Source organism: Egretta garzetta, unplaced genomic scaffold (assembly GCF_000687185.1).
Source record: "Egretta garzetta isolate BGI_Z169 unplaced genomic scaffold, ASM68718v1 scaffold367, whole genome shotgun sequence".
In the NCBI taxonomy this organism is placed as follows: Eukaryota; Metazoa; Chordata; class Aves; order Pelecaniformes; family Ardeidae; genus Egretta; species Egretta garzetta.
In genome coordinates this window covers 191,052-202,786 of record NW_009260192.1, presented here as the reverse complement: position 1 = coordinate 202,786, position 11,735 = coordinate 191,052, and the positions used below count along the sequence as shown (strand labels likewise).

Genomic DNA, 11,735 nt, shown 5'->3' with positions numbered 1-11,735 from the left:
TTTCTGTCATTTGAAACTTTTTTGCCATCAGGTGTGGTCAGTGTTGTGGGAGACTCCTGTCCAACTGTATGGCCTCTTAAACATCTTTTCATCTCATCCAAATTGTACCTGTTGCATTAATCTGTTCATAGCATTCATATTCAGGATCTGAAACCTCCTGAAGATCCTTAAAGTGATAGTGTTTGAGGATTTTTTTGGGTCTATCTGTAATATTGACTTCCAACTCACTATTCCCAGATTTGAGGTAGTGAATCAGAAAACGTTTTCCTTATGTCAGAATTAAGAGGGTGTGGTCAGGCTAGAAAACATTTCCACTGTAAAACTGTTTTTGTTATAGCTGTCCATACTGGTTAGAAGAGCTTGAATTTCCTTGGTTTGGTCTGTAGGACCATTACTGTTATCTTCTGTTTTGAAGTTCTTCCTGAACGTACTTCCACTTACGGAGTACGTGGGGGTTTTTAAAATATAATACTAATCTGTTTTTTAAGAAATGCTCCTGTGTGCTTTAGTAAATTACCCTTTTTTTAAAAATTACTTTGTTTCTACCCAGCCCAGGCACTAATGCTGTGATTTTTCTCTGCTTATAGAACACTGTATGAAAGTAGGAGAATGTCAGGTCCAGGCAAATGGGAACAGACCAAGCATACTGAAGAGCTTTAACTATTTCAAGTAATGGACATATTTGGTTTTGGTGGTTGTTGGAGTCTTTTTCTTTCTTCTTAGGGACTAGTTTGGGGTATTTTTATTTGGTTTGTCATAGAATCATAGAATGTTTTGGGTTGGAAGGGACCCCTAGAGGTCATCTAGTCCAACCCCCCTGCAGTGAGCCAGGACACTGCTAACTAGACCAGGCTGCTCAGAGCCCCGTCCGACCTGGCCTTGAATGTTTCCGGGGATGGGGCCTCCACTACCTCTCTGGGCAACCTGTTCCAGAGTTTCACCACCCTCATTGTAAAGAACTTCTTCCTTCTATCTAGTCTAAACCTACCCTGGTTTAGTTTAAAACCATTACCCCTTGTCCTGTCACAGCTGTCCCTACTAAAAAGATTTTCCCCATCTTTCCTATAGGCCCCCTTTAGGTACTGGAAGGCTGTAATCAGGTCTCCCTGCAGCCTTCTCTTCTCCAGGCTGGGTATTTCTTGTTTGGTTTTGGGTGTTGAGGGGTTTTGTTTGTGTGGGGTGTTGGGTTTTTTTGTTTTGTTTTTTTTTTTTTAGGAAGAGAGAGATATCACTACTTAACTGAATAGATTTAATCTCTTTTGGGATGTTTTCCAGATACTGAGGCTAAATTCTTCCTTATTCAGTTGTAACCTTTCCTTTCCTTCCCACCTTCTCATTTGTGAGTAGCACCAAATTCTGTACTTAGTCAATTCATTGAGTGAAACAGCTTTTAATGGAACAGTGGAATTTCTTTTTCATTTACAGTTCTGTAACTGGTGAGTGGATCTAGCCCCTGGAAGGAGATGCACTGCCTTTTTGCTTTCAGTGTACATTGTGCCCGTTGACTCACCGGGCATGTATGAAAAGGGAAAATATAAAATATTTTTAAATTGCCAAAGTCAGATACGAGTGAAGAAAATGACATTTAGTATTTTCAAACACAGATCTTTTGCTGAATAAATATTTATCGTATCTGTTTATAATGTCATGTCAAATGAAACTAGTATTTATTTTGCCTGGATGAAAGCCACATCTAGCCCAAATTAATCTTAAGCAAAATCTTGAGATTGCAAAAATATTGAGTTCAATATAGCAAACAGTTTTCTGAGTGCAGTGAATGGTATTTTTGCATTTTAAGTCCAGCTATCTTGGATAAAACAGTGAAAATGTCTCTCAGATCAGTTTTCAGTGCATAGAAGTTTTAATATTCCTGGTTTTATTTGCATGAAACTTCAGTAATCAAACAGTAATCTCTTATCCTCAGAGGTGGAAAGACCTTGTAACGAACCCCAGAAGACTATTGTAGGGGGAGCCTGATAATCTTTTTATTTTTTTAATGCTAATTCTCCTTTTCCAGTGGGAGTGAATGATGTCATCCTGTCTCCTCCCACTGTGTAAACTAAGCTTGTGTCAAAGTGTTGCTGCCTCTTGTCACAGAGAGAACAGTTCACTTAAATGCAGCTGCAGTACTTTTGTGTGATACCTGTCAGAATCATTCCCAGTGCGAGGTTGGGTTTGTGACCATGATGTCAAGATTGGTCTTTCTCCTTTTCTGTGGATATATTGCACTAAACCTGGGAAATGCTCAGAAATTGCCAAGAGGCAAGTAGCTATGACAACTTTCTGGGGTTTTGTTTGTTTTTTCTGCTGTGGGGCTTTTTGCTTTTTAATGCTTGTGTTTTGCCACGGAAATTCACTTTCAACAAGTTAAGAATGATTAAAGATAATGCAAAAGGTGAAAGAAGATCAGTCAACAGGGCAAGGTCCAGGTACAAGAGAGTAACTTTAAAGCTTTTGAATTAAACAAGCTCAAATGTTTTCATGGGATCTTGTGACTCTAGTGAGAAGTACCATGAAGCAAAGTAACTGTATTTAATGATTTTATAATGATATAGACAGCATTGTGCAGGTTTGTGGTTTAAGATCTTAAAGAAAATGTGACTTAGGAGCACCTTCTGTTGGTGGAAGAATTCAGTTCTGTCTAGAAAGAACTTTTATGCTTTCCCGTTATATCCATCCTTAATAATGGAATAGGAATTGACTTTTGTAGGTCAGGTTGCATGCATTTTGAGGGCGAGAAATAGGATTTATTAACATTTCCACAAGAATTAAAAAAAAAACCCTAAACCTGTGTGAATATTTGTTTAAGTATTCCTTTCTCCTGAAGTCTGGAAGTACAGTAGATTTGCAAAGCTGGCAGGGATCTCTTCCTTGCTAATGTGACCCATGTAACATTGGCATTTTACTAATCTCTTATTATTGCAGGAAGAACAGTCATAGCATAAAATGAAAAGAATATTTCTGTATCTATATCATAAAACACTTCGTAGTACCCTGGCACTAAAACAGCACTTTCACAACTGTTTCTGTACTGCACGTATTGCTCTCACTTTGTAGAAGTGCTTGCCTGAGTACAGTGTGGTTTGTAATGCATTTTACATCTGCAGTCTCCTGCAACCAGTAACGTTTAGAAAGGAAGCTGTGATTTAGTTACTTATGAGAACACTTATTAAGAAATCGACACTTTGAGGGCTTCCTAGGAGATTCTGTTTCATAGATGTGGAACCTAAAAGTATTTTGGGGAGAAGAGGTGATTTTTCATTCCCCATCCCTCCCCAAGAGACTTTAAAAAAAAATAAAATTGTTTTTCTTTTTTTTCTTTTCTTTCTTTCTTTCTTTTTTCCCCTCCCCTGGTAATGTTCTTTTGGAAATGGCTTGCTTTCTTGAGCTAATGTGGAGTTTTCTGCATACTGCTAATAGTTGTGCAATGTGTAGTCTGTGAGTAATAGATAGATATGCAGTTGTTCAAGTCAAGAAGACTAAGACCTTAGTTTTATCAGACAAACAATCTATAATTAAACTACTATAGCAGTTTTCATAGGGACGATTATGAACATAGAGGAACCTTGTATGTATTGCCTACTTTGAGGGAAGGAATTTTTCTAGTGTTTATCTTTTTAAATGGTTTCACTGGACTTTCTGCTCACTATCATAGAATAGTGGCTGTAAATTTATGTTAACTGAGAAATTCAGACAAAGCTACCAATTCCCTGCGGTCAGTGGGAGATTACCTCTGGTATGCTTTTTTTCCTGTCCTAAAATAACGTTGCAGAAGTGAAGTTCTGTTCGCCAAATGCTGCAGGTGGAAACTTCATTTCTTTTCAGAAAATAGCTTTTTAAAGATTCTCTCACTGCAGTGTTGAAACATCAATCTAATTCTCTTGTTTGCAGCTGCCTCTCAGGTTATGATTTACATTGGACTGTGTGGAAAAAACAAGTGTATTTGTACCTAGCTGTTACCTGGATATGATTGAAGGATTGTCTTTTCCTACAATGTTCTCTGGCTTGATAGGGAGTATAGAATTTTTTCATAAGCAAAGAGCATACTCATATTTTTAAAATGAGGATATGCAGTGGTGGTATTCTGTTAAGCTTCCTTAGCAGGGCAGAGTAGCCCTCTTAAGTTCCAGTAAATTCCTGTGCTCTTCAACTCATGAACTGTGTAACTGAGGCTTCAGAGTTACTCCTGTTCTATGGAGAACAGTGGAACCCATGTCACAACTTAAGGGAGAACAATCTAGCCAATCTTGCTTTCTGGTGGTGCTTGTACTCCTATGAACACGTTATCAGTGTAAATCTTGCCGTTCTTACTACCTCTTTGGAATTCTAGTGTTCAAGTCTTCTCTCCAGGAGGTGAAATGTGCTGATCCCTGGTCTCATGGACTAGGATTTCCTTTCAGTGGTACAAGGTGGAAAAGAACATCTTGCCTCCTGTAGCTGCAAAGGAACAGAGCCAGTACACCCTTTGGATGTCAGTGACTTCCAGAGCTATTGGAGAGTTTGTGTGCACATATGCCATTCAGGAGACTGGAACGCACATGACTCCCTTTGCCCATATATTTTTATACTTTCACCTCCACGTGTGTGTTTGACTAGAATGACAAAGAAAATGTTATTGCTGTTCTCAAAAGTGTTATTACCAATTTCTTTCTTTAATTATTTTGACTTCATTAATTAAGGCATTCTTGGAGGAATAATTTGGAAACGATGCCAACATGACTCAAGGAGTCAAAATCAGGGAAATATCAGTTAAAATTTCCAGTGGAAACTTTATACTGCTTCTATGTATTATAATTACTGTAATAGTTTTGCCTGTATAGAAAATAGGCCTCTACTTGTATCTGGTCCTAGTGTAGTGCCCTAAGTGCAGGTGAACAGTTGCAGTGCATAGGTGTCAGTTATAACTTGTCATACTTTCTCTAATTTTTATGGTTCTGCATAACAGAAATGTTCCATCCTTGAAGAATGCAGCATTGTGTCTCTAGACAGGAATTGAGTACAGACAAAAAGTCTTGTCTTTAGAGAAGGAGTTGGTAAGCAGAGCATCCTGAATCTGAGAGGGGGATGAAAAAGCAAAGCCACAGAACCAAGAATAAACAAGTTACAGGACATAATCCACAAGATTGTACTGCCTTGTAAACTATGTTTGACTGGCATCTTTCCAGCTGGTCCTGATACAGATGTTGTTGAAGGCAACAGTTGTGGAACAAATTCTTAGTGTTTGGTAAAACAGCATTTCATGTTTTTGATTTTGCCAGCTGACTTTCCAGTTACAACACAGATGTGCATAGAAATGCACTTTTTCCCTATAGTCTCTGTTTCTGATAGCTTTTGTGTATCTTCATGTTCTGTTTTAATTTGTTAGAGCTGAAAAGAATTTGGGTTTGATCCCTTCTTATAAACTTACAGTTTAATGAAGTTTTAAAAAGAAGAGTCTGAATGTTTTTTGGTTTGTGGTTTTGTTTTTTTCCCCCCGTTTCTGACCTCTGTGGTTTTCCTATTATTTGAATTATCCATCAGGTAGATTGGAATTCAGGCCCATCCTTGTTCTACTTTCCAGGATTCAGGCCTGTCCTGTTCTGCTTTCCAGGAAGGGCTCAGGAAACCTTAATTCACCTCCCTCCTGGTTGCTGCCTTCTTAGGGAAAAAGAGTACAGACTTGACATTTCTTATGGGACTATGTGAAACAGCCTGATTTACAGACTCATGTAGGGAGAACCAGATCCAAAACTTTCTTGTCTCCACAGTTGTCGACTGCGGAGACAAGTGGGGAAAAATAATAGTTTTATTCCAAGGGTTTTTCTGTTATTGTTGTTTGGTAAGTATACAAGAATGCTAGAAAATATTGTAGATAACTACTAGTTAAGATTTGTATTTATGGTAATTATAACTGACATCCCTGTGAGCGTGAATACTATATTTACAGTATACTTCCAAACTTACAGCTGATATTTGTGAAAGGAATGGGCTAATTTTATTCATAGCTAAATTTGCTGGCTGTGCCATGTTATGTAACACTTCTTCCTAACCAGAGGTTAAACTCGGCATATGTTTTCACTTAGTTGTGTCAAGCATTTAAAACAATGTTGAATTATTTCAATGTATCGGATAGCAGGGCAGAAACTGCAAGACAATGAAAAGTCTCCTGAAAGTTGGGGGGTTTTTTGAACATATAATGAAGCTGGCATATCAAAATACCACAAATGAAATGAAATGACATATGGTTTATATGTTACTTTCCCCATGGCTTGAAAAACATCTTTCTGGGAGTTATTTTTAAAAATACACACTGCATTAACCTTTAAAAAACATATTCTAATGAAGGAGGGCCCATTTGGACTAAACTATTGAACTTTTTATTTAGTGTCTGGAAAGAAAGTGCAAAAATAATTTGATTTGTGTGAAATACTTCTCTTATGTTTAATGGCACATAAATGACAATAAAGTCCTATGAGAAATTTCAAAGGGACCCTTTATCTAGTATAATTGAGTGGCTCGGGTTTTCAGTCAGTAGATGTGTCATGGCAAATTTGGCTCATTCTTTGCTGAAAATGAAAACAACCCATAAGAATGTTGCCATTATAGCAGCTCATTTAATCAAAGTTATCTTATCACGCAGACAGTTGTGTCCTAGGATCACACAAAACCATATCAAAACTTGATATTGAGCATCAAGCTTCCAAGTTCAAAGATAATCTGTAATACCAGAATTCCATTTTTATACTGGCACAGGCAGTGATGTGACAGTGGGATGATACATATGGGTGGATTCTGCCAGGATTAAATTCCATAGCATATGAACGCCTCTAAAATGACCTCACTTCTGGGTAATCTCTATAACCTTCCACTTCTTCATTTTCATTTTAATGTTCCCAAGTATCTTTTTCTGAATATTATTTTTCAGTCCTCCTCCATATAATCTTTTGTATCTAGCTGTTCCAGCAGGACAAGCTACATAACTCACTTGAGGGGAGAGCTGAGGCTAAATCCTCCTGCTGCTCTTTGGCCAGACCTACTGTATGTGGATAATATACTCTGTATATCTATTGACTGGTGGTACTGTGAATGGTCAATGGGTCTGAGGCTTCTTCAGAGTGTTTAGACTTACCAGGCGTATGCTACACATTGCATGTGCAAACAGAAAGCTCTGTCTGCTCCGGGGGGGAAATGGCTAGCAGTGACGTGCCATAGTCAGAGCTGTTCATACAGGTCCTCATGGATTTCTTTTCCTTGGGGAAATTCAAGTGCAGACTTGAAATTGTTGGTAAGAAGGGTAAATTTGTTGCTGTGGAGACTGCCTTTTGCAGGAGATGGTTGGAGACTTACTCACTGGCATGGATTATGCAGCAATGTCACATTAAATCTTGGTGTGAAGAGAGGCAGGTAGTAGTGTTCTGGAAAGACAGTGGCCTAAAATAGGTGTCATTAGCAAAACAGCCCAGTCTGTAGTTTGCTCCCAAGTGGAAGAGGGCAGCCAGAAGCAGGCCAGATGCCACCCAAGCATGCCTGACAGGCCTTAATTCAAATGCCCTTAGTTAGAAATTGGGTTTTCTACAATACAGGCCAACATGTATGTAATACAAGTTTGCTTTATGAAATACATATTTGCCTTATTTTGCCATGAGGATAATGTTCATGAAAATGACTACTGGCAGCAGCACAAATCAAACCTTTGTGTGGGCAAGGCCCGGGCCAACTTTCCGCTTATAGCTGTCCCTCAAAACATACTAGTCATATGCCATTACGGTCTGGCTAAATCAACCCTAAGCCTCCCCACTTGGGCAAACCAGTGTGTGTCATGTCAAGGTAAAGAAAAAATAGGTCAAGTTTTGAACCGCCAAGTGCATTTCTACTATTAATGAAGTTCTGAATGTAATTATGGTCACCAGAATTAAATGGTTTTGCACTCATTGCTTAACCAAAGTGATGTCATCAAAACATACAGATATCCAGGTGAAGTTACATAGGGATGGTCACGTTAAGAATATCAACCCAGGGTCTTCACCACTTCAGAGTTGCTGAATAAAATGCTGGTAAAGAGTTGAGGCACTAGCTACTGGAGACACTTAATCTAAAAGCAGGGAGGTAAGGAATCCTTTTTTGTTAGAAGAAAGCTAGTCTTCTCACAGTCTGGGGGGGTTTATTTGCTGCACTTGTTCACAGTTTGGTAGACAAAATCTAACCTCCGTTTTGTGAAATACTTTCGAGCTGTTGCTGAGATCCATCACTCTGTAACGATTTAATATTATTTAGAGTGTTTTCTAGAAGAAGAATAAATGAGGCAAGTGAATCCACAGTTTTTTCTTAGGCTAATTGTAGCCATGGTTTTTACGCAAATCCTGTTTACTGTGAAGAAATGTGTCAAGGCAGCAGGGCTCCATGTGAATAAATCCACTTCAATAAAACCTAACACAATGAAGTACCTAAACCTCTGTGTGTGATTTGGGTTTTTTGTGTGTGTGTGTGCAATGTGCTAACACTAGAGTGTTACTGTCTGTACTTAATAAGAGATTGTAATTCTTTGCTATAATTCAAACCGGAGAGTCAACGGCAAAATGAATTCTCAAAGTGTGAGGAAATTTCTTGAGTAGGGTTATTTCTGCATTTTTTTATAGTTCCAAGTTTTTGTATTTTTTTCTTGATATGTGCTCAGGAAAAGCATGATTCAGTAACGCAGCAAGAGACTGTAATATTCTTTCCTATCACTAGCAGTTGTGGCATTAGTTTATGAATCTATAAATGGCCACATTGATATGAGTTTGCATAATTAATACTTTGGGAACCTGGCCAATTTTAGAGGACAGGCCATGTATGTGGGTTAACATTATTTTTGAACTTGCATAGGGAAAAATCTTTTTTCCTTTTGTCAGCTGCTTGCTTCTGCTTTATATTCATTATTCACTTTAATTTTTCTTTCTATGATGTAAACGTCTGGAATCATTTTAGAACACATTAAATTGTGGTTGGTTCAAAAATACAAATATGTAAACTTTAAATGTCCCAGAACGTTGTTTTCTGACTTTGAAGTGAAAACATTTTCTGGCAGTTTTGATTCCCTCGTTACCATAGTTCAAGACTATACATGAACAAGAAAAACGCACAGCGAGAAAAATGCAAGACTTCAGACCTTATCACTTACCACTTTTCTTTCTAAATCTCAGTGTGTCTGTACAACGTGTACAAGCATATGCTGAAAATAAAGAAATGGGCACAATAGTCTGAAAGTTGTTAAGAAATCGAGCCTTTTGGATACAAATAATAGGAAAAAAACCTGTATTGTCTGACCTGGAAATTTTGGCAGAGTTCCATTATCTCTGGCTCACACAAACATTGAAGTGGTTAGATTAAATGGCAGGGCATAGTTTTTATTTATAGCATGGTGTATGCTGAAGCATAGCTTGTTACACGGTTAGGGAAATGGCTGCGGTCAGGTTTGAGAACCGTGAATTCTCTTGGTTTGGTGAAGGGCTGTCTCAGGTAAAAGTGAGGGGTTTGCACATTCAGCTCAAATCAGTAGGTCTCCTTCCTTTGTCATAAAGCTTATTAACAGCTGTTTACTGTTGTGAACACAACTGAAATTGCTCCACATTGGTAGCCTGTTATTTGCTGCCTTACTGATGAGAACCAGGTTTTATCTATGCTATGGCAAATGTAAATACTGCACCTCTTCAGCATTTCTTCTTGCTTTTTGTTGTAATTATGAGGAAGGCAAAATCTGGCAATTCTAATAAAAATGTCTCCCTGCTTGTGTTGATTATTCAGTGCTCCTTAGTAGGTGATAAATCTGCAGTGAGTCAATTGGTGATGGTGTATTAGTTCATTTATGTTTGTTTATCAAGTCTCTGCGTAAACATCATAAGTAAGATTTTTCTTTTTTTAAAGGATTTAAACACTAATTATGCACACTTTTTTAGCTAAAGAGCTGGTTTTGAATTTTGGACAGATTTTGTGGCTTTTTGCTCCAATAGAAGATTTATACTTAGACTAAAATTGCATGCAAGTAAGCAAGTCATGAGAGTGATTTCACACAGACTCTCTAGCACACAGAGGCATGCACATGTTCACACAAACAAAATCATTGTGGGATCTAGCTCCTTTTTGATAAATGCTTTGCATCAAAAATTATTTGTTTTAATATTCCAGGCCTTTATCAGTCCCCCTGTACTCTCCCAGTTTTAGTAACATGGTCAAATAGCAGTTGATAAAAGCATTAGTATGTTGTTAAAGTGCAGTAATGAATTCTTAGAAAGCAAAGTTTCTCAGTAATGTAACAGATGTTTATTGTATTCCCTTTCCACTTGGAAGTACTTACAGAAGTTAGCAATGGACATCATATGCCATTAGTATATTTATTTGAAGGGAATGCAAGGTTGTTCATAGTATTAAGGTTGAAGAAAAATTACAGATGCTCCACCGCACAAAAAGGAATTGGATACCTTTATTTATGCCCTATTTCGGTGTAGAAATCTCAGGCATTGTGAATAATTTTTTCTCCATGACCTGGATCTTCTAGATTTCCCCTTCCTCTCCCCATTAATTTGCTTTTGTAGTGTTAAAACTTTTGTTAGTTGTCAAACAAAACTGGCACAGGAAAGACCAGCTCATTTTAAAACTCTGTGAAGCTGTGAAGCAATATTTATGTACTTAATATACTCTTAAGTCAGAGAACATTCCTTGGGAATTAATGTAATCTACTGCACAGTGGGTTACAGGATCAGTGATGAGAGAGACATAACTTTCTGCATACCATAAATTCTCCACGAACAATTGAATACATGCCTGACTGAAGTACAAGTAAAAGTGCAAAGTCAGTCATACACAGATTGCCTAGCTGATGGGTCTGTGCCTAGGTGTGCATGCCCCGATCCTGCCCCAAAATTAGCATGAGCCTTCCTTTTCTGTAGCTGGCAGTGTTTTGTTTATTGGCATTTTTCTTCTTCTTTCAGTAAAACAGTAGATGGAGAATTAAAAAAAAAAACAAAACAACCCAACCATAAATATGGACTGCCATAGTTTAACCCCAGCCAGCATCTAAGTGCCACGCAGCCACTCACTTGCTTCCCCCAACCCCCCTCACCGCCAGTGGGATGGGGGAGAGAATCAGAAGAGTTAAAGTGAGAAAACTCATGGGTTGAGATAAAGACAGTTTAGTAAGTAAAGCAAAATCCGTGCTTGCAAGCAAAGCAAAACAAGTAATTAATTCACTTCTTCCTATCAGCAGGCAGGCATTCAGCCATCCGTGGGACAGCAGGGCTCCCATCACATGGGACGGTGACTTGGAAAGACAAATGCCATCACTCTGAATGTCCTCCCCTTCCTTCTTCTTTTCCCAGCTTTATATGCTGAGCATGATGTCCTGTGGTGTGGGATATCCCTTGGGTCAGTTGGGGTCAGCTGTCCTGACTGTGTCCCTCCAGCTTCTTGTGCTCCTCCAACCTGCTCACTGGTGGGGTGGGGTGAGGGCCAGAAAAGACCTTGACTCTGTGTAAGCCCTGCTCAGCAATAATGAAGACATCCCTGTGTTATCAACACTGTTTCCTACACAAATCCCAAAACATAGCCCTATACCAGCTATTGTGAAGAAAACTAACTCTACCCCAGCCAAAACCAGCACATGGACATAGAAAGATGCATCAGAAAGAGAGATTATTTCCTGTTGCTTTCTTTCATCTCTGCAGATGAAATGAAAATGGAGCAGGTGATGTAATTGATACAGAATTTGGAAATACAGTCAG

At 38.4% G+C, this 11,735-nt stretch overlaps 1 protein-coding gene across 1 annotated transcript in view; it reads left to right on the top strand.

Annotated features, from left to right (window-relative positions):
- Positions 1-2,183: 2,183 nt before the first annotated feature.
- Positions 2,184-11,735, top strand: part of LOC104129292 (ABI family member 3 binding protein) — a 157,668-nt gene continuing 148,116 nt past the window's right edge. Inside the window, exon 1 of the mRNA XM_035897581.1 lies at positions 2,184-2,262. Coding sequence (XP_035753474.1) covers positions 2,184-2,262 — 79 coding nt within the window. The remainder of the gene's footprint in view (positions 2,263-11,735) is intronic.